The sequence below is a fragment of the Oncorhynchus mykiss genome, chromosome 28, assembly GCF_013265735.2.
Source record: "Oncorhynchus mykiss isolate Arlee chromosome 28, USDA_OmykA_1.1, whole genome shotgun sequence".
NCBI classification, from domain to species: Eukaryota; Metazoa; Chordata; class Actinopteri; order Salmoniformes; family Salmonidae; genus Oncorhynchus; species Oncorhynchus mykiss.
The window spans coordinates 27,984,211-28,007,407 of NC_048592.1; the positions used below are offsets into that span (position 1 = coordinate 27,984,211).

The 23,197-nt window shown below is 40.8% G+C and overlaps 2 protein-coding genes across 2 annotated transcripts; one reads left to right on the plus strand and one right to left on the minus strand.

The window, feature by feature from the left end:
- Positions 1-98: 98 nt before the first annotated feature.
- LOC110508842 (ATP-binding cassette sub-family D member 3) lies at positions 99-14,201 on the plus strand. Its single transcript, XM_021589691.2, has 22 exons — positions 99-413; positions 1,019-1,055; positions 3,320-3,415; positions 3,579-3,667; positions 6,772-6,841; positions 7,283-7,380; positions 8,297-8,420; positions 8,633-8,689; positions 8,855-8,997; positions 9,122-9,191; positions 9,502-9,571; positions 9,711-9,808; positions 9,896-9,987; positions 10,622-10,716; positions 10,859-10,931; positions 11,037-11,100; positions 11,255-11,332; positions 11,431-11,586; positions 11,793-11,912; positions 12,174-12,278; positions 12,805-12,861; positions 13,066-14,201. The coding sequence occupies exons 1-22, from the start codon at positions 304-306 to the stop codon at positions 13,141-13,143; spliced, it is 1,980 nt and encodes a 659-aa protein (XP_021445366.2). The 5' UTR covers positions 99-303; the 3' UTR covers positions 13,144-14,201.
- A 649-nt stretch (positions 14,202-14,850) lies between these two features.
- Positions 14,851-17,988, minus strand: LOC110508843 (tissue factor). The gene is made up of 6 exons (XM_021589692.2): positions 17,756-17,988; positions 16,887-17,001; positions 16,434-16,627; positions 16,042-16,223; positions 15,734-15,902; positions 14,851-15,501 (listed from the first exon to the last, which is right to left on the minus strand). Exons 1-6 carry the CDS (start codon positions 17,826-17,828, stop codon positions 15,350-15,352), a joined length of 885 nt encoding a protein of 294 aa, XP_021445367.2. The 5' UTR covers positions 17,829-17,988; the 3' UTR covers positions 14,851-15,349.
- Between the last annotated feature and the right edge of the window lie 5,209 nt (positions 17,989-23,197).

Consider the following 23,197-nt stretch of genomic DNA (forward strand, 5'->3'; position numbering starts at 1 on the left):
CTTACTACTTTTAATTTGAAGGATTTGCTTCCGGTTTTCTCCTGCCAAATGTCGCTGAGTTTGAAATGAAAACAGAAGTGAAAATGCAATGTTGATACACATAGCTAGCATGGTTTACTGAAGATAAAGGACATGCTGACTTTTTTGTCCTTGGCTAAAACAGTTTATTCATACGATGTGTGCATTGCATTTGTCTGATATACTGAAATGTTGCACCATATAGCTCATTATGCTAGCACGCCAGCCAGGTAGCTACCCCAGCATGCATCTCGTTACTTCTTTGGTCGGTCGACAGATGAAAACATGGCGGCGATCAGTAAATACTTTACAGCTAAGAACTGCACTGTAGCAGGCGCCACAATCGTTGCCTTGTATCTTCTCAAGAGGAAAAGACATGCTGACAAGATAAATGGGTAACTAAGTTAAACTTGACAACTATTTCGTAGCTATTGTAAGATTAGCTAGATGACTGCCCATCATAATGCTAAACTGATGTAGCCAACAACATTGGCTAGCTAGTAATGTCACGTTGAAAACAACTGGGAACTAGGGGAAAGTAAGAGGTCAAATCATGACGTCAGTGATCTTCAGGTCGGGAGCTCTAGAAAGAGTCGCGAGTTCCCGAGTTGGATGACCGTTCTAAACGATTTTCCCAGCTGGAGATCGTTTTTTTTGTTGTTGCCGAATTCACAGTTGTTTCTAACGCACTTAATTCGGAGATTTCCGAGTTCCCAGTATTTCTGAACGCGGCATTTGTCAGACAAAATGTAACTGAGACAAGTTGCAGTATGATGTCATTGAATCAGAGATTTCTGTTATGTTGTTTTAACACTTAGGTAGCTAGTAGTTTATGGAATACATTTTCTCTACTGACACTCAGAGGTCCTGGGGGACTATGATTGAATTGTCTGTTATAGCTGGGTGGTCAGGATTCCAAGGTCTAGCTAATAAAGTAATATGTGTGTGTTGTGTGTCTTTAGATACCATTGATTGGCTTCATTTACTGTTTTATGTTTAGGGTGAAAAGATCATCAGAACTACAGTTGAGCAAAGATGTAAGTGTTTGTATTCAGGAAATATTACCAACTACTGAGTTGTAACACTCAATGTTGAAATCTCTTTTACCATAGTATTTTTTTTTCTTTTTACAATTTTCTACATTGTAGAATAATAGTGAAGACATCAACTATGAAATAACATATGGACTCATGTAGTAACCAAAAACTTGTTCAACAAATCAAAATATATTTTATATCTGGGATTCTTCAAAGTAGCTACCCTTTGCCTTGATGACAGCTTTGCACACTCTTGGCATTCTCTCAACCAGCTTCACCGGGAATGCTTTTCCAACAGTCTTGAAGGAGTTCCCACCAATGCTGAGCACTTATTGGCTGCTTTTCCTTCACTCTGTGGTCAAACTCATCCCAAACCATCTCAATTGGGGTGATAGTGGAGGCGAAGTCATCTGATGCAGCACTCCATCATTCTCCTTGGTCAAATAGCCCTTACACAGCCTGGAGGTGTGTTGGGTCATTGTCCTGTTGAAAAACAAATGATAATCCCAATAAGCGCAAACCAGTTTGGATGGCGTATTGCTGCAGAATGCTGTGGTTGCAATGCTGGTTAAGTGTGCCTTGAGTTCTAAATAAATCACTGACAGTGTCACAAGCAAAGCACCATCACACCACCTCCTCCATGCTTCACGGTGGGAACCACACATGTGGAGATAATCCGTTTCACCTACTCTGCGTCTCACAAAGACATGGCGGTTGGAACCAAAACTCAAATTTGGACTCATCAGACCAAAGGACAGATGTACACCAGTCTAACATCCATTGCTCGTGTTTCTTGGCCCAAGCAAGTCTCTTCTTATTATTGGTGTCCTTTAGTAGTGGTTTCTTTGTAGCAGTTCGACCATGAAGGACTGATTCATGCAGTCTCCTCTGCACAGTTGATGTTGAGATTTGTCTGTTACTTGAACTCTGTGAAGCATTTATTTGGGCTGCAATTTCTGAGGCAGGTAACTCTAATGAACTTATCCTCTGCAGCAGAGGTAACTGTGGGTCATCCTTTCCTGTGGTGGTCCTCATGAGAGCCCGTTTCATCATTGCGCTTGATGGTTTTTGCAACTGCCCTTGAAGAAACTTTCAAAGTTCTTCAAATGTTCCGGATTGACTAACCTTCATGTCAAGTCATGATGGACTGTCGTTTCTCTTTGCTTATTTTAGCTGTTCCTGCCATCTTCTGTATACCACCTCTACCTTGTCACAACACAACTGATTGGCTCAAACGCATTAAAAAGGAAAGAAATTCCACAAATTAACTTTTAACAAGGCAAACCTGTTAATTGAAATGCATTCTGGGTGACTACCTCATGAATCTGGTTCAGAGAATGCCAAGAGTGTGCAAAGCTGTCATCAAGGCAAAGGGTGGCTGCTTTGAAGAATCTCAAATATAAAATATATTTTGATTGGTATAACACTTTTTTTGGTTTCTACATGATTCCATATATGTTATTTCATAGTTTTGATGTCTTCACTATTATTCTACAATGTAGAAAATCGTAAAAATAAAGAAGAACCCTGCAATGAGTAGGTGTGTCCAAACTTTTGACGGGTACTTATATATATATATATATATAAAATTGATTTATTTATTTTAGAAACTTAGTCCGGCTTTAAACTTACTCTTGAAAGTTGTAATAGTAGAATGCACAAGGTGCAATTTCGACATTGGGTAGTGCATCATCAGTTCCTATTGTCATGTTAGTCATTGTGTACCTTAGAGAGCTATTTATAACTTGTCAGAAATGTCCAGATCAACTAGACCATGTCAGCTAACATAACATTTTTTTAAAAACTAACCCATAGATAGTGTTGTAATTTTTTAGTCACTCAAATATCACATGAATACATAAAACATATGCCAAAATGTATAGAATTGCAAGAACATTTGCTTTAAAACTGCTGAAGATTATTTGTGCCCCTTGTCAAATTGCATGGAATTGCAGGAAATAAGCTTGAAACCTGTGAAATTCTTTCCACCAAGAAGAGGGATGTGAACAGTTTGTGTTATGAGCAGTGCATGTGTCCATAGAAATGGACATGGCACTTGCGCGGGATCTTCCCCAATGCTGGAAGGGGGGCCAGAGTGAAACAGTTTGGGACCCCTTTCTTACCACACCCAGGGACAACATTTTGGCAATAATGTCAATATCCACATGCCGTTACCAGATTAACCATGTAGGACTGAGCTGGTGAGCTTTGAAGGGGTTTATTTATCTGATTAATCTGTAAATGTTTGGTATGATGTGTGTCAGGAGGCCAAGAAGGAAAGGACGGTGGTGGACAAGGTGTTCTTTGCACGTATCCTGAAGATAGTGAAGATCATGGTTCCTGGAGTGTTCTGCAAAGAGGTAAGAGCTCTTCTACAAACTTGATGACTTTGAATGCACTCCAACATTTTCATCTTGATTGGAATTACATTTCACTTAATCTAAGGAAGTGTATTGTGTAACATCTCAACACATCTCCCGATCACTTGTGTTGACCTATTTCTGGTAATCTACCTCTCCACAGTCAGGATACTGTCTCCTCATCGCTGCCATGCTGGTGGCCAGAACCTACTGTGATGTGTGGATGATCCAGAATGGCACCATGATCGAGAGGTAGGTATTTGAGGTTTGGTCCAACATAATCAGTCTTATGGACACCGAAACGCTTTGAGACATTATTTTACTGTTTTAGAGAAGAAATTATATTTTCTAACGATACCCTTTTTGTCTCAACTGCCAAAATGTAGAACAGAGGAGACCCTACTAAAACGAGAGTATCAATGAACATGTGGAAAATAAATGCTCAATTTCTGTCGCACGCGGCATTGCAGTACCACCTACCGCCTCTGCAGCATTTTAGCCACATACTGTTGTGCTAGTTGTCTAGTCTGTGTTTTATGAATGTGCAATGAGCATAAAAATACGCATTTATAAGCAAATAGATCCAAGTTGGCTAGACTTTAAAAATAAAGATTAGCTGGCTACTCACTAGCACATGGACTTGTGCTTCAGAGAGTATTTATGAGACCTGTGTTCATTTTCTATAATGCCTGCTACAAGAAGTTAGTCATTATTAGTGAATGTGCATTATGCATGGTTCCTGTTAAATTTGTAACAAAAATGTCATTTGCATAGACGGACTTGAAAGCCAGATCAGTGGTTATTGCAACAAAAGCAGGCTAAAATAATACAATTATTAGTGGGTCTTATTGTTGTAGAAGGCTTATATTTAGCCTAGGTATAATTTTCCAAGCCCTGAATTCATTAGATTATTCCTGACCTGACTGTTTGAAATGTAGTGTATTGACCTTTTAATTGTTCAACAAAGTTTAAGAGAAAACGTTAAAAAATATAGATGTGAATCGCCCATGACTTTGAATAAATCAAGATGTGATTTTTCAGGCCATATCACCCAGCCCTAGAGGTAGGACTCCATAGAAAACCCTAGCACACCAGCATTGCCAGTAGCAATTTCAACATAGCTTTGCAGAATTGTTATTTATCATATTTGACAGGTTATAATCATCTCTTAATTCCTCCACAGTGGAATAATTAGCAGAGATGTCAATCTTTTCAAGAAGCGCTTTTATTACTATATTGCTGCCATACCAGTGTCCATTTGCATGGAATACTTTGCTGCTTGGGGTGCCTGAAAGCAGAATATGATTAAGTGCTTATGAATTCACTTGTGTATTGTTGTTGTGGTTTAATTGTGTTTGTGGGCATCACTGGTCATGAAGGGTTGCAGGCTTGAAAATATTTGAAATAGTGTATTTACCTTCTAGTCAGTTATTAACATAATCCTGGTTATTTTCTAGAGCGTGTTTCATTTTGTGTTTGGGGTGGAAAAATCAACAGACATTTGATCCTGGCAGCCCTACAGGACTAGACTGGCCCAACTTATTAATGAGACTTTATTTGCACTCCTCATCCTGCTGTGTTCACCTTTTACCAGTGGCTTTTTCCAATGTTCAGTAATTGATCAGGGTGATAGCCTTTTTCAAGATCCAGTGACTCACTCTCGCCCAACTAGCTGGGTCAGTTTAAAGAGCGACTGCCTTTGAAAGCAACTAATCCCTTTGATAAAGGCCAATGTGGCATCGATATGAGTCAGAAGCAGCTATTCTAGTGTCAAAATCTACTACAAAGTGTAAATAGGGTAATTTGGAAAATAAAGTCAATCTCATCTAAAACAGAGTTTGTAACATTTCTGCGTCACAGCGGGTTAATTAAGTTTGGGATTTAAATTGGCGATGTCCATTTGCCCACTAAAATGGGGTGAACAGCTGCAGTGATTGCTCTCTATACAATAGCATAGAGTATGAGGCAGACCTGCTCAGCAGCGCCGACTGTTTATATAAGACAACACTTCATGCAATTTTTTTACTTGAGAACTACTGCACCAAACACCATAGCTAGATGTAAAATTGCGCAACTAAAGCATCCTCTGCAAAAACGTCAAAATTAATGATACATTTCTTGAGTTATCTTAGATTTTCTCTGTATACATCAATGATGTCGCTCTTTGCTGCTGGTGATTCTCTGATCCACCTCTACTCAGACGACACCATTCTGTATACTTCTGGCCCTTCTTTGAACACTGTGTTAACTAACCTCGAGACGAGCTTCAATGCCATATAACTCTCCTTCCGTGGTCTCCAACTGCTCTTAAATGCAAGTACAACTAAATGCATGCTCTTCAACTGATCGCTACCAGCACCTGCCTGCCCGTCCAGCATCACTACTCTGGACGGTTCTGACTTAGAATATGTGGACAACTAAAAATACCTAGGTGTCTGGTTAGACTGTAAACTCTCCTTCCCCAGACTCACATTAAGCATCTCCATTCCAAAATGAAATCTAGAATCGTCTTCCTATTTCGCAACAAAGCATCCTTCACTCATGCTGCCAAACATACCCTCGTAAAACTGACTATCCTACCGAGCCTCGACTTCGGCGATGTCATTTACAAAATAGCCTCCAACACTCAACTCAGCAAATTGGATGCAGTCTATCACAGTGCCATCCGTTTTGTCACCAAAGCCCCATATACTACTCACCACTGCGACCTGTATGCTCTCGTTGGCTGGCCCTCGCTTCATGTTCGTCGCCAAACCCACTGGCTCCAGGTCATCTATAAGTCTTTGCTAGGTAAAGCCCCAGCTTATCTCAGCTCACTGGTCACCATAGCAGCACCCAACCGTACATAGCCCATCTGTAAATAGCCCATCCAACTACCTCATCCCCATACAGTATTTATTTATTTATCTTGCTCCTTTGCACCCCAGTATCTCCTGCACATCTACCATTCCAGTGTTTTAATTGCTATATTGTAATTACTTCGCCACCATGGCCTATTTAAATAAAGGTGAAATAAAAACAATTCATGCTGGGCATTTTGAGGAAGTGAAATAGGCTTCTCGGTCTACAGTGTCTCATGAGGGACAAACATCATAAACCAAATGCGGAATCGGTTAGGAAATCCACCTCCAAGACTGAAAACGAGTTTTTCTAATGACAGAAAAACACACGCGCCAATTGGCGTGTTCAGTGGCTCTTTAAGGTGCGGACAATCTAGCTCTTCCAGCGTTGGGTTTTTCTGTGCGCTAAGAAACACTGAAAAAACAGACACCTTTGGTTTACAATGTAGAATGACCCCACTTTTGCCCTGTATGTGACATTGTGAGTGTATTCACTTTGTGGATGTTGGTTTGCAGTGCAATTATTGGTCGTTCAACAAAAGATTTCAAGAGACTCTTGTTCAACTTTATAAAAGTCATGCCATTTGTAAGTGCAACTTTCATACTTCTATTTTTGTGGTTAATTTGTTGTCTTAATTGTCTCTACTACCCGTAGATTAAAACAAAATATATGATTATATAACTAACATTATAATGTGTAATTCTACACATTACACTTTCTCAATACAATATATTTGATAATAAACTAATGAACTTACAGTTAACCTCATGATTGGTGGGAATGGTGGTTTACGTTAGTATTAGTATTGGGCCCAATGGGGAGAGCGTTTGTGTGTATTTTTGGTCAATACTAAAACTGCCTGATAACAGACTTGTGATCCCTGGCCTATATTTATTAGAGGTTTTATGAGGTGTTTATGATTATTTACTCAGTGCACACATTCCATTGAGTGGTATACTCGCACTATAAAATGTAACGCACTGCTTTTAAATGAGACTACTATTATGGCCCGTTTGCCTGTTTCAGATCTCGCTGGTTAACAACTTCCTCAAGCTGGGTTTGAATGAACTGAAGCTCTGTTGCCGGGTTCGACTCACCAAGCACCTCTATGATGAGTACCTACAGTAAGTCCTGTTGATCACATTCCCAGGCCTACTTCTTGCAGAATATTACTTCTGAGAGAACATCTGTTTGTCTGCCCTTAGCTTGTCTCTTGTGAACGACATTAACATTTGCATCCAACCCAAATCACGTAGCGGGAGATTTGTTTCTGGATGACTAGATTAGCTCAGGTCCCCGGGTTCCAGACTGGAAGCACACGTTCGGCTGTGCCCAGATGACAGCTTCGTTATTGCAGTTTAACTGAAGTCCGGCCCAGAAAGCAATTCCCATAGACGGCCCCATAGAGAAGTCACATTTGAAAATTCTTAATAAGACACTTATGTCATCACCTTTGTGCACAAAACTACCATTGAATTATTCACTTAATTGTCACTGAAGACGATTTTTCTTTTTCAACACTCACAGCCGAAGATATGGAAACATTTCATTCATGCTGAGCCCAGTTGGCCAGGGGATGTGCCGGTTGGTTTGTGTAGCTGTCCACGTTCTTGGCACACTCTGGCAGAGTTCCCGGAGCATGTTCGTGTGGTACTGCTTGCTGTCTGTCCAGTGCGCACTGAGCGCTAGTGCGCAGGTATAGTTGTCCCAGTAAAAACGAATATAGAAAGATGGCAGCAACCAGAAACAGCGTATGCAAACTTAAGTTGATTACGCTGAAAACAACAGGCGTCCATTCTGGACGCTGTCTCTAGATCGTATATAACCCAGTGGATTAGCCCTTAGCAATAGAGCTAGTTTGGAAGGATTTTGCCTTGATCCTCTTTCATCTTACAAATTTCATAGCCACAATGCAATAGGTACAGTGTAGTGACCCTGTTACAATGGTGTAATGAACAATGACTTCATAAACTCAGTGATAGAACATACATAACCCACCTGTCAAATCCTGTTTCATGTTTTCACCACACCATCCTCCAGAGGTTACACGTACTATAAGATTGGTAACCTGGACAACCGCATCGGTAACCCCGACCAGCTGTTGACCCAGGACGTTGAGAGGTTCTGTAACAGTGTAGTGGACCTCTACTCCAACATCAGCAAGGTAACCTGCACTTAAATAGCCTGGATAAACTAGACTGAATTCTGCACTCAAATGAAACAATGGTTAGTGCAGAATTCAGTCGGGTTCAACCAGGCTATTAAAAAACCCCTCTGTTGTAGAGACAACTAATGCTGCTCAAAGCCTGATACAATCTACCGCTATTGACAGTACACTGAACCTATGATAATCAGACAGGTTTTCTGTCCCTTCAGCCTCTATTGGACATTGGTCTGTACATCTTCAAGTTGACCTCGGCCATCGGGCCACAGGTGAGTCTTGCTTTGTCTAATGTAGCCTTCTATGGATCTTTGGAATTGTCCTACAGTTAGGCTTATGTCGTTTAAATTGAAAGAATGACCATGATAATCTCCAATGCATCCGTACAGCAGAATAGAGTTTCTAACGTCTCTATTCTACTTTCCTCTCCCCCTCAGGGTCCTGCCTGTATGATAGGCTACCTGGTGTTCTCTGGGCTCATCCTGACACGTCTGCGGCGGCCCATCGGCAAGATGACGGTGATGGAGCAGAGATACGAGGGAGAGTACCGATTCGTCAACTCACGCCTAATCACCAACAGGTCAGTCGGGACACACATCTCTCCTTACCACTGTTCCTCTCTTCTTTTTTTAGACAAAGAATTTCTGTTTCGTGTTCTTTTTCCACTGTGAAAAATTAAAGGTTTAATGTTTTGTTTCCCACAGTGAAGAAATTGCCTTCTACAATGGAAACCTGAGGGAGAAACAGACCATTCACTCTACCTTCCAGAAACTGGTGAGAGGGCAGGGGCTTTAAATGTATCAGTGGCAGTAGTTGACTTACTATGGCAGGGATCACCAACTAGATTCAGCCTGAGGATGATTTTTTTCTTGGGTGGATGGTCAGGGGGACAGAATATAATTTCAAATCATTTGTAGACTGCTGATTTGCTGGGGGGTTTTACAGTCTTTTATGTACCCAACATAAAAATGTTTAAAAAAAATGGGCGGCCAAATAAAATCACCTGCGGGCCCTGTGGTATCACAGAATATCTATACTGCAGTGCATATACAATGTCTCACGTTGCATTCCCTTTTACCGCTAGGTGGATCATTTGCACAATTTCATTGTCTTCCGCTTTTCAACTGGTTTCGTGGACAGCATCATTGCAAAGTGTGAGAACTTGTCATGTCTTTGATTTGAAGTTTGTTATCAATTGCTTTATTTATCTTCTCTCATCCAAATTAAGATAATATAGCTGAATTAACTGACAATAGCTGAATTAACTACTTGTGGTTTTCCCCATCTCTGTAGATATTGCCACTGTTGTGGGGTACCTGGTGGTGAGCAGGCCGTTCCTGAACCACACCCACCCACGCCACCTACGCAGTACCCACGCTGAGCTGCTAGAGGTGAGGAGAGACAGAGTGTGTGTGTCTGTGTTCTGGATGGTTGAGATCCTAACGTCCCTGTCTCTCCTCTCCCTCGTTCTCATTCAGGACTATTACCAGAGTGGGCGTATGTTGCTGAGCATGTCTCAGGCCCTGGGCAGAATCGTCCTGGCTGGCAGAGAGATGAGCAGGCTCTCTGGGTCAGTCGTACACAATGCTCTTATCTCACAATTGGTTCAACTGGTGCAATGGTTCATTGGTTTGGTGGTTCAATGGTTTGGTGGTTCACTGGTAGTCTGAATGCCAGTCTGTTTGTGCTATCATTTCAACTCCTTGTCAGTTATTGCGATAGAGTTCCAGTATTTGTATAGATGTGGGGGTTATCAAATTAGGATCAATCCTCTGTTCTCCTCAAACTCATTAATGTTCATATTTGAAGATTGCTGTTAGGCTAGACTGTTTGGCCTGATAATGACAGCAATGGAGATGGTAAGAATACAAACAGATCTGGGACCAGTTATATTGTTCACTGGTTTAATGGTCTGAGATTGCTCCACTTGTTCTTCTTTCCCTCCATCTGCTGTCCCCTCCTCACTGACCCCTGCTGTCCCCTCCTCACTGACCCCTGCTGTCTCCTGCTCACTGACCCCTGCTGCCTCCTGCTCACTGACCCCTGCTGCCTCCTGCTCACTGACCCCTACTGTCCCCCCCACACTGACCCCTGCTGTCTCCTCCTCACTGACGTCTGCTGTCGCCTCCTCACTGACGTCTGCTGTCGCCTCCTCACTGACGTCTGCTGTCGCCTCCTCACTGACCCCTGCTGTCCCCCTACAGGTTCACAGCTCGCATCACCGAGATCATGAAAGTCCTGAAAGAGCTGAACTCTGGGAAATACGAGAGGACCATGGTCTCTCAACAGGGAGGAAGAGGTGCCCGCTGCATGTTTCCTGATGATGTATTGATGATATTATTGTTGTTGGATAGCAGTCTGATGTTGTAGTACTCTAATGCAGGAACATGACAACATTTTACTAGTTGATGTGCTTTATATTTTTTTTGTCACATTTTCAGATGGTGAATTACAAGATAGAATCACCTTGGTCCCAGGAAGTGGTGAAATCATCCACAAAGACAATATTATTAAGTATGTGTCTGACAGATACATGTATTATAGCAATAGAATAAACATGATTTAACATGCTTAATGAAAGTAGGTACTACCTGGTTTGACGTTGTACTTGTGTCTCAGGTTTGAGCATACACCCCTTGCAACGCCCAATGGGGACATTCTTATCAAAGACCTCAGCTTTGAGGTGAGTATCTCAATCCCACCTAGAAGCAACTCTGTACTGAACCAATTTATACAATTCATGAAATCGATAGACTAGACTTTAGACGGTTGAGGGGCTGTTTAATCTGTAAGTGCAGACGGCTGTACTGTGCCTTCCCATCCCCTGCTAACCTAAGGTGACGTCAGGGACAAACGTCTTGGTGTGTGGCCCCAACGGCTGTGGGAAGAGCTCACTCTTCAGAGTCCTGGGAGAGGTATGAGGAACCAACAATTGCTGAAAAAGCCTGTTATGTTGCTGTAGTGTTGACTTTTTTTACATTCATGAGTAGTAATGGATGTGTCTGTTTCTCAGCTCTGGCCTCTGTTTGGTGGCCGTCTCACCAAACCTGAGCGAGGGAAACTCTTCTATGTTCCCCAGAGGCCATACATGACCCTGGGCTCTCTGAGGGATCAGGTGATCTACCCAGATACAGTGGAGGACCAGAGGAGGAAGGGCACCTTTGATAAGGTAGACTAACTATCTAATCACATCAGCTCATTACTGGATCATATATCCAATCACAGCAGCCATTTTCTGGACCAATGATTGTAATGCTTCTCATGAAACCCCCGAGCTGACAAGGTACAAATCTGTCATTCTGACAGTGTGGTATACTGGCGTGTTTGTACGTATCTGTGTGTCTTTGTGTGTGTGTGTGTTGTGCTGGGGAACAGGTGCTGAAGGAGTACCTGGACAACGTCCAGCTTGGTCACATCCTGGAGCGGGAGGGCAGCTGGGACACGGTCCAGGACTGGATGGACGTCCTCAGTGGAGGAGAGAAACAGAGGATGGCTGTAAGTCACTGCTCATTTCCTAAAAAAACAACAGAGAATAGTGTAGACACGTGTAGTTGTTTTGTCTCTTTCTATGCCAGACTAATTCTGCTAGCTGCATAGCACTTCACTCCATTTATGTTGCCATGACGTTTAAGACAATTTTACAAGCACATATGGCTGTAAAATGGGTAAATGTAGCTTTTCATTGATTGGACTCTCTTTCTCTCTCTCTCTCACTCACTCACTTACACACTCTCTCTCTCTCTCTCTGGTATCTAGATGGCCCGCCTGTTCTACCACAAGCCCCAGTTTGCCATTCTGGATGAGTGCACCAGTGCTGTGAGTGTAGATGTGGAGGACTTCATCTACAGCCACTGTAGGACGGTAAGATACAACACTGTGGACTATTAATGAAGATTATACATTAAATAGGCCATTTTGTCAATATAATGATGATTATTTAAAAATCTATTATTTATGTGCACATTGTGAAAGAGGAATGAAAAAGATCCAAGGAACTGATGCATGGTAACTTGATGTGATGTGTTATTGTTTCTACCTTCTTGCCCTTTGTGCTGTTGTCTGTGCCCAATAATGTCTGTACCATGTTGTGCTGCTGCCATCTTGTGCTGCTGCCATGTTGTGTTGCTACCATGCTGTGTTTTCATGTGTTGCTGACATGCTATGTTGTTGTCTTAGGTCTCTTTTTATGTAGTGTTGTGGTGTCTCTCTTGTCGTGATGTGTGTTTTGTCCTATTTTTAATCCCAGCCCCCGTCCCCTCAGGAGGCCTTTTGGTAGGCCGTCATTGTAAAAATAATTTGTAAACTGATATGCCTAGTTAAATAAACTTACAGGATGTTGAGAAAGTGTTTTCCGAGCTTATGGGATGTCATATCTACCTTTCCCCAGGTGGGCATCACGTTGTTCACAGTTTCTCACAGGAAGTCTTTGTGGAAGCACCATGAGGTAAGTCCTTTCACACCGAACGATGAAACATAAAATGACTGTGCATATAATAGTGAAATGCAGGTGAATACTAAAGCCCTGTTCTTTTGTCCTTTTTCAATTCTGAGAGAGTTTACTTGTTTATATCTATTTTATATAGGTTAAAATACATTCCGAATATCTAGAAGGACACCTTCTAACCAGTGATTTCTGTCTCTTCTCCAGTACTACCTGCACATGGACGGAAGGGGAAACTATGAGTTCAAAGCCATCACCCAGGAAGCAATTGCGTTTGGGTCATAACGACCTCACCACAGCTAATTATTGCTCACATAGATGGTCCTAAGTAATTCTGCACTACATGAAGCATAGGGAACAGAGAAGTCAAGTCCTAACATATTAAAATGTTATGCAACGGTATGAAGACTGGGAGCTCAATGTCAAGAGAGAAATAGCTAAACCTATATTAGATTAAAGGTAGAGTCCACAATATGACACCATACAGAGCAGGGTACACGTCCTGCTTGCAGAAATAAACAAAACAATTGAATTCTGCCAAGACTGACCGTATTGGCTCTTCCTGAGGGCATATTGAATTCTGCCAAGACTGACCGTATTGGCTCTTCCTGAGGGCAGATTGAATTCTGCCAAGACTGACCGTATTGGCTCTTCCTGAGGGCAGATTGAATTCTGCCAAGACTGACTGTATTGGCTCTTCCTGAGGGCAGATTGAATTCTGCCAAGACTGACCGTATTGGCTCTTCCTGAGGGCAGATTGAATTCTGCCAAGACTGACCGTATTGGCTCTTCCTGAGGGCAGATTGAATTCTGTTTAGAACTGGAAGACGCCCCGCTGTGTATGATGATGTCATATTGCAGAGTCTACCTTTAAGGATGTGCGTGTAGTGAGTTTTAATTGTATATGACGCAAATAATGTACTAAGAAAATTAGCCTTACCGATTGTATGTTCTGTTAATATTGCATTGTTTTTCATTATTTAAAATGGTCCGTTTTAATGTCAAGTTTTGAATTAAATGTTTGTTTAGTGCCGTTTGTTGAAACACTGAAGTGCATTCTTCTTTCATGAAGCCAGTAACTGTAAATGACACTAAGCATAGCTAGTCCAAATATGTCAATTGTAGTACATACATGTACGCAAAAAAATGTTTTGTCTCTTATAGTATAAACCCTCAGCGGCTGCCTCAATTTGGAAGGTACTGCACTGTAGTTACTTTACACTGTACTTAATTTAGCTTTGATTATTTTGTAAAAGGGGATTGAGGACCTGGTACTTTTTGTTAACATAGGATATTTAAAATGCCATTGCTATGAGCTGAACAAGAAATAAATATTGAATTAATATCTATGTCTTAATTGTTTCAATACCCTGGGTCTTCTGTTCTGCAGACTACCCATTGTGTTATTCTCTCTGTTAGATATCAGAGTATAGTTTGTGCATCCCAATACCTATTAAGTGGCTTCCTATCTCCTTTCATTCATCCACTGATTCCACACTGATCTTGAAACATTTGGACAGGTGAAAGCAAATGCCCCAGAAAGCTTCTGCCATGTCTCTTATTCTGCCTTTTCAGATGCATGTTAGCCCAACACGGTGCAATAAAAATATAGGGGAACTAGGAATACGTTACAGTGGCATTTAAGTCCATTCAGATGAAGAAGAGGCAGTCATTTTTTTTTATTGAGCTGCACCCGTTACTTGGACCTGCTCCAAGGCATGTCTCGGAGGTCTCTGGCACCATGTTGCCAATGTGACTGTGGTGTCACCCCTCTGCCAGGGTGTTCCCATGGTTTCCTGGGTCATAAACTGATAAGCAGGCATTAAGCTACAATCAATCACTATGAAAAGGCTTTCCCCTTGTCTCATCAGTTTCAAACATGATTTAAGATCATTTTAAGGCAAATGTAATACAAAGGTGACATTAGATGGCGCTGTAAGTCAAATTCCCTTCACAGGGATAGTGTTAGATAAAAGACAAATGAGAATTGACTCGTGTCAATCCATTTACTTGTAAAACAACATTAAAAGTACAACAATGCACCACAGTGATCACATCCAAAAGTACCAAATCCATGTTCCAACAGCACACAATATGGACAAATCCCATTCAACATGAACTATACATCAACATATTAGACATACAAAAATAAATATTTAACAGAATAAAATTGATTGAAATAAATAAGTGGCGAAGTAATTAAATGTTTTTTCTACATAGTGGCAAAAATATATATTTCTCAAGGATTCATCTAATTGTTCAACATTATTAAACAAATAAATAAGACATGTAAAAAATGATCTACCCATTTAAAAGAACCAGCTAATAATGAGACTTACAAAGGCAATGTGAACACAGACCTCATGCATTTCCAGTGTTAAGACACATTTGTGCTAAATTATTGGAAGCACAGCTCCCTCCCTCTGAAAGGGTTGATTTAGTGAAGTACCATTATTTATAAGACACACGTACTCTATACATACACAAACCTTTACACTGGACTCAACTGCAGGTTCTCCTTGTCCACAGTTTCTTTTTTGATGCAGCAGAAGTGTTTGCAGCACACCACGGTTAGAGTGATGAGGATGATGAGCATTGCCAGCATGATGGCAATGGCACCTGCGATCACACCAAAGGGGAATTCTGAGAGAAGTGAGAAAGAATACTTAATTTATTTGAAGTTCTTGAAGTTGCTACACACTGTAGTCTATAGTAAAAAGGGCCATTGCCCAAATTACAGTTTATCTTTATAGACTAGATTTGTTGTAGTTACTCCATCCACTACACATTTGAGTACACTGAATTTCACCTTAAACTCCTTCCACCCAATCTCAACTCCAACATACCAGGTGCTTTGCATTGTGGGGTCCCTTACCCTCAAAGATGGTCTTGCTCTCTCTGGGTGAGCACTGCGGCTTGCTCCAATCTCCAAGTCTCTTCTCCACAGAGCGGGAAGGGATATAGGCTGCCACCATGAAGCAGTAGCTCTCTCCTTTATCCAGGTTGTTCAGCTCGACATCTCTCAGGTCTGACATTGTCTCTTTCTGTGGACAGAGGTTTAGAATTAGATACAATATTATCTCAAGTCGCACACTGTTTGTTTTGTGTCATTGGTGGGAATCAACAGGTATAGAATCATAAGCAATGCATTTACAATCTATTGACTGTGACTGTTCAACTCACCTTTCCTGTGCTCCCGGCTTTGTTGTATATGACGTTGTACTTCAGGTCATTCTTAAAGATGTCTCTGATAGTCACCAGCTGGTCATCTTTGTAGATGGGAGTGAGAGGGTTCTGTATGTGGAGTGTCATCTTGGTCTTGTCTTCGCTCTGCTTGATGTTGAAACTCGGTGCTCCTATTTGAGCTAAAAGGAGAACCAGACGAGTTAGGCACCACAGACAGAATTTATTTGGGGAATTTCCAGTGAAATCAACATTTATAAATTAATGCTATAATGGCATTATTTTACAATGCAATAACAAGGTGCTTAATGACTCAGGTTGTTACTGTGTGAGCGTAAATAAAATAATAATGTATTTATTACTGTAATAATAATGTAGCAAATAGCACTCACTGTCTTTGTAGGGACAGAACCTCTCGGCCCGGGTGTAGGGGAACTCTACAAGGTCAGAGTTCACGCCAGGCAGGGGTTCTGATAGGACGTCGGCAGAGTAGGTCTCCTCCAGGTTCCGCAGCTCGTTGGTGAGGTCACACTCTGTCCCCGAGCTCCGAATGCAGTAGGGTTTTCTCTGTCTATCCTTGCCGACCCTGAACACACACACACACACACACACACACACACACACACAGACACACAACACAGCAGTCCCACATCAGACAGTCTTTGAACTGTGATAGGTACAGTTTGTACACTCAGTTTTAAGTTAATTCTGCTGACATGAAGGAAGGTATTCATCAATAAAAGTGGTCAATTTGTGCTTGTACAGACAGGGCGTTTTTTTCCAATGATGACGTAATGAACAGAACAGTGCAGAAACTCTGCAGAGACATGATGTAGGCTACTTACTCAGAAAATTCAACGGTGTATGTGTAGTTGGTGGGTTCAGGGCCCCATGTTAGAATAGTCTTGAAGTTATTGGACACCCATTTAACATTCTGCGCCTCTGGGAAATAATCCTCCCCTGTTAACCCAGGAAAAACAAGGCATGATTAGTTATTTTGTTTAGTAAAATGTATTTGCGCCAAAGAAAACAATTGATAGACAACAAAACAAACCAAAAAAAATTAAACAGTGTGCAGGTGTGGTTAGAAGACCAAGGGCTTATATGAAAACCACACCACAACAAAACATAAATACAACATTTTAAAAAGTTTGTTAAAACATAACAAAACCGACTAATTATAAATTAATTGATCAGTAATCACACAAAAAAAGTGTTTTGTTGAACTGTGTGTGTGCATGTCAGTGTGTGAGAGTTAGGTTATATGGAGGAGATTACTGAGTAGTTTGGTTCACCAGTCTTCCCTTTAAGTTATTTAGGGATGTTGATGTTTTGTAAAATGTGAAGATAAGAATTCCAGAGTATTGTACCTCTGTAACTCAGATACTGTAACCTGATAAAAAAAAGCAAGAATCAAGATATCATCCACAAAGTATAGCCTGTAAATTAAATAGGATCTATAGTTTACATATGTTGATTAGAATGCACATATCTCGCATATTTCCCACTGAGCATCAGGGCTACGTAATTGTGCATATTACAATGTGGAGTGCAAAAACGGTGCCAATGGAATAAACAGAAATGTTTATGTAGAATCAGCTGAAAATGTAAATCTCTGGCTATTTAGGTAGCCTTGGGTAAAAAAACAAACAAAAAAAAAAAATAGGCTAAATGTTTGAGATGAAACTCATAATAAGCCATAAGTAAAACGTACCAGATGCTCCAATCGTGAATAGTACCGATAAGAGTGAAACACCAAAGTGAACAGGAGTTCTTACATCCATCATAATCCAAAATGTTACGGGCAGTAGCAGTAGCCTCTTACTATCGAAAACGAATAATGAATGCTGATTGTCTCCCCTTGAGTCAGTGTTGCTAGTGTTCGTCTAAAAATAACACTTCAAAGTTTGTTAGATAACTGCTCTCACAGTGCTGCTGGTACCTCGTTTTTATAGCCTACCAGATTTAAGTTGCGAGCGGTCGGAATTTTAGTTACGACTCATTCAACAATAGCTCCACCTCCCTTACAACTGTCCTCGATCATTGGTTTTTGTCCAATGGTTCATACACATCATTGGTTTGTCACTGGCTGAGCATGCTGCCCATACAACCTGTCAAGGCATTTACTGTCCGTACATGGTCATCCGGATAGTAAAACTTTACCTGTAGCTTGCCGTATATCGCAGCAGCGGCATGGCATGAATGGAGAGACATTGACTCAAACGTAAAAAATGTCCATGTTAGATTTTTGATAGTCCTCTTTTGAAACTGTGTTCTTTAAATAACTCTAATGATGAGTTTCATTGTAATAGTACATTTTGTTTTAACTATAAATAACTATTATACAAATACTGTTTTTTTAAGTACCTGCAAAATGGTTTGTGACAAATTGTGATAAGAAACATTATGATGAAGGGGATATAATCTATTTCTGACCATACTGTGAACCGAAAGCAATTAGTTGGTTCTGAAATGTTTTGGGAAACCAGATTTGCTTGTAAACAGATTAGCATACCGTAGTCTAAGCCCTGAAATCCCAAAGCAGTGACTGAAACACAGAGTTCTCTGATGACTGAATCTGTATCCGTATCCATCAGGAGAACAAGCTGTGAGTCAGCTAGGCCTTTCTGAAGTGTAGGATTGTTGTGATATTGTGGATATACAGTGGCATGAAAAAGTATGTGAACCCTTTGGAATTACCTGGAATCACAAAGTTATTTAAAGAACACAGTTTCAAAAGAGGACTATCGAAAATCTTACATTGACTCAAATTTCTAAAATGTCAATGTCTCTCCATTCATGCCGCTGCTACGATATACGGCAAGCTACAGGTGAAGTTTTACTATCCAGATGACCATGTACGGACAGTAAATGCCTTGACAGGTTGTACGGACAGTAAATGCCTTGACAGGTTGTACGGACAGTAAATGCCTTGACAGATTGTACGGACAGTAAATGCCTTGACAGGTTGTACGGACAGTAAATGCCTTGACAGATTGTACGGACAGTAAATGCCTTGACAGGTTGTACGGACAGTAAATGCCTTGACAGGTTGTACGGACAGTAAATGCCTTGACAGATTGTACGGACAGTAAATGCCTTGACAGATTGTACGGACAGTAAATGCCTTGACAGATTGTACGGACAGTAAATGCCTTGACAGATTGTACGGACAGTAAATGCCTTGACAGGTTGTACGGACAGTAAATGCCTTGACAGGTTGTACGGACAGTAAATGCCTTGACAGATTGTACGGACAGTAAATGCCTTGACAGGTTGTACGGACAGTAAATGCCTTGACAGAATGTACGGACAGTAAATGCCTTGACAGATTGTACGGACAGTAAATGCCTTGACAGGTTGTACGGACAGTAAATGCCTTGACAGATTGTACGGACAGTAAATGCCTTGACAGATTGTACGGACAGTAAATGCCTTGACAGATTGTACGGACAGTAAATGCCTTGACAGATTGTACGGACAGTAAATGCCTTGACAGATTGTACGGACAGTAAATGCCTTGACAGATTGTACGGACAGTAAATGCCTTGACAGATTGTACGGACAGTAAATGCCTTGACAGGTTGTACGGACAGTAAATGCCTTGACAGATTGTACGGACAGTAAATGCCTTGACAGGTTGTACGGACAGTAAATGCCTTGACAGGTTGTACGGACAGTAAATGCCTTGACAGATTGTACGGACAGTAAATGCCTTGACAGGTTGTACGGACAGTAAATGCCTTGACAGGTTGTACGGACAGTAAATGCCTTGACAGATTGTACGGACAGTAAATGCCTTGACAGGTTGTACGGACAGTAAATGCCTTGACAGATTGTACGGACAGTAAATGCCTTGACAGATTGTACGGACAGTAAATGCCTTGACAGATTGTACGGACAGTAATTGCCTTGACAGGTTGTACAGACAGTAAATGCCTTGACAGGTTGTACGGACAGTAAATGCCTTGACAGGTTGTATGGGCAGGATGCTCAGCCAGCCATCCGCAACTACAGAAAATGTTTCGTTGAGGTTATTGCTGCCAAAGGAGGGTCAACCAGTTATTCTATCCAAGGGTTTACATACTTTTCCCATCATGCACTGTGATTGTTTACACGGTGTGTTCAATAAAGACATTAAAATGTATAATTGTTTGTGTGCTATTAGTTTTGTTTAAGCAGACTGCGTTTGTCTATTGTTGTGACTTAGACGAAGATCCGATCAAATTTTATGACCAATTTATACATAAAACCGGGTAATTCCAAAGGGTTCACATACCTTTTCTTGCCACTGTAATTAGTTACATGAAACAGTAACATAATGAGCATTTCTAAGAACTGTCTACGAAAGGCAAGAAAAGGACTCCAGTCCAGACCTATTTCAGCAATATTTTTGAAGTACTGTACACCTATATGAATTCAGAATGTTACAAATAAATTAAATCTACAAGTTACCCAACCTGTGATACATTTAGTTGTACATTGCCAAATGCGGGTGATTTAGTGCATGAGAGAGTGAGCGGATAGATTCAGTATGGTGAAATAGTATTAAGTGAAAAGACAGCGTGAGATACGGGTGTACATGCATCGCCACACAACTTACAGACCATTTATATATTCTAGCATTGATTTCATTGATAGGGCTATTCTTTCCAAATATATGCCAAACCACAGCAATACATTTTGATATATTTTGATGTATGCTTGAATTTGCGATTTGGAAAATATCCAATCGGATCAATCTCTCAAGTCATATTCAGAGAATGAATGGTGGTTGTCTTTACACATAGCCTACTGTACTTCTGGCTAAAATGTATAACTATCCTTCAATTCTTCTATGCACTCTCAGAGTGTTGCATTGAGGAAAAGTATTGTCTCCTCTGCCATCACTGTTATTTCATGAATATGCTGAATATGACATTACATCATATATTATCATTTGTGGTATAATTGATAATACAGTATCATCCTACACCAGGGATGGGCAACTTTGATGGGGGTGGGGGCCACAAAAAAACGGAACTCATGAGGGGCTGTAGTGGCAAAAAAAAAGTAGTCCGTCAGAAGTTTCCATTTCTTTTTCCCACATATAATTCATCTCCCAGGTGGCCCCTCTCTCCCAAATGAAACATGACTTCATAAAACAGGGGTTGAAAAAGGATTAGCGAGACTGATAAAGACATTTCGCTTTACTCTAATCAATCAATCAGTCTTGATGAGGACCCATTTAGATGATTCTATTTACTCCACTCCAATCAACCATTTTATTGAATTGTTCATGTGGTCTGAGATACCACTGACCTTTAACATTTGACTAATGACCGGGGCGGCAGGGTAGCCTAGTGGTTAGAATGTTGGACTAGTAATCGGAAGGTTGCAAGTTTTGGTTTTGGTACCCTTCCCTTTATTAAGTGGTGATCCTTTATTTATTAATTTATTAAGAATGTGAAATGTCAGAATAATAGTAGATTCTAATAGTAGAACAATAGTAGATAGTAGAATAATAGTAGAACAAAAATTATATTTTTGTTTCATCAGACCAGAGGACATTTCTCCAAAAAGTACAATCTTTGTCCCCATGTGCAGTTGCAAACCGTAGTCTGCCTTTTTTATGGCGGTTTTGGAGCAGTGGCTTCTTCCTTGCTGAGCGGCCTTTCAGGTTATGTCAATATAGGACTCGTTTTACTTTGGATATAGATGCTTTTGTACATGTTTCCTCCAGCATCTTCACAAGGTCCTTTGCTGTTGTTCTGGAATTGATTTGCATTTTTCGCACCAAAGTATGTTCATCTCTAAGGACACAGAACGTGTCTCCTTCCTGAGCGGTAATGATGGTTGCGTGGTCCCATGGTGTTTATACTTGCGTACTATTGTTTGTACAGATGAACGTGGTACCTTCAGCCGTTTGGAAATTGCCCCCAAGGATGAACCAGACTTGTGGAGGTCTACAATTTTTTGGAATGATTTCTTTTGATTTTCCCATGATGTGAAGCAAAGAAGCACTGTATAAAGTAGATGTCCTAACCGACCTGCCAAAACTATAGTTTGTTAACAAGACATTTGTAGTGTGGTTGAAAAACAAGTTTTAATGACTCCAACCTAAGTGTATGTAAACTTCCGACTTCAACTTTAAATGTCATATTTCCTTTTTGTTTTTTTATTAATTAACCAACGTTTCTAAAAACCTGTTTTTGCTTTGTCGTTATGGGATATTGTGTGTAGATTGATGAGGGAAAACTATTTTTAAATCAATTCTAGAATAAGGCTGTAACGTAACAAAATGTGGGAAAAGTCAATGGGTCTGAATACTTTCCGAAGGAGCTGTACATATCTACCTCAAATATCTCTTACCCCTGCACATTGATGGTACTGGTACTCCCTGTGTATAGCTTCATTCTTGTATATTTTATTCATTTTGTGTTACTATTTTTATTTTTCATATTTTTTTAAACTCTGCATTTTGATTTGATGTTAAAATTTGGTCCAGCTAAAACGTTGCCATTTTAATGCCCGTTTGGATAATGTAATCTTTTGTGTGTCTAGGGCTAAGTTCTTGTCATTAAATAAGTTACATTTTCTCAATATCCTGTGTGTTGACTAGAATCCACCCAGGAAGTCATTTACCCTAGAAAGCAGTGACTTAGATGTCATGGGATGTAAATTACAAAGCATGCGGCTGAGGTACATTTCTAAGATGCTGCAATCTAAGGTTTGTCACTGGCACAATCTTATGCCTTTTAGTGCAATTCTCATGTCATGACTGTCCTTTCTTTAAGCAATCAGGTAGATTTCCATGGTAATGTTACATGAAAAGTAGCATACCCCCTCATGCTTAGTCACAGCTGGAACAAAAACATACCTAAATTAAGAGCAAAGTTACACAAACAAGCCTCAGAAGGCATGACACAGTGACACATGTGTCATTACTAATATTAGTTGATATTGATGTATTCTATGTGTGTATTCATTTCTTTCCATACATTGTGACAATGACCATAAAACACATTCAAGATTTCACTTTTTTAGCCCTTTTAGGCAGGCGGGCGGGCAGGCAGGCGGGCGGGCGGGCGGGCGGGCGGGCGGGCGGGCGGGCGGGCAGGCAGGCGGGTGGGAGGGAGGGAGGGAGGGAGGGAGGGACTGACGGAGGGAGGATGAT

Coding starts and splice junctions, on each gene's coding strand:
- LOC110508843 (XM_021589692.2), bottom strand. CDS start 17,828: ATGATGGATGTAAGAACTCCTGTTCACTTTGGTGTTTCACTCTTATCG. Junction 16,224..16,433: donor GTTCTGTCCCTACAAAGACA/GTGAGTGCTATT, acceptor TTCTCCTTTTAG/CTCAAATAGGAGCACCGAGT. Junction 15,502..15,733: donor GAGCAAGACCATCTTTGAGG/GTAAGGGACCCC, acceptor CACTTCTCTCAG/AATTCCCCTTTGGTGTGATC.
- LOC110508842 (XM_021589691.2), top strand. CDS start 304: ATGGCGGCGATCAGTAAATACTTTACAGCTAAGAACTGCACTGTAGCA. Junction 9,192..9,501: donor ACTCTACCTTCCAGAAACTG/GTGAGAGGGCAG, acceptor TTTTACCGCTAG/GTGGATCATTTGCACAATTT. Junction 11,101..11,254: donor TCAAAGACCTCAGCTTTGAG/GTGAGTATCTCA, acceptor TGCTAACCTAAG/GTGACGTCAGGGACAAACGT.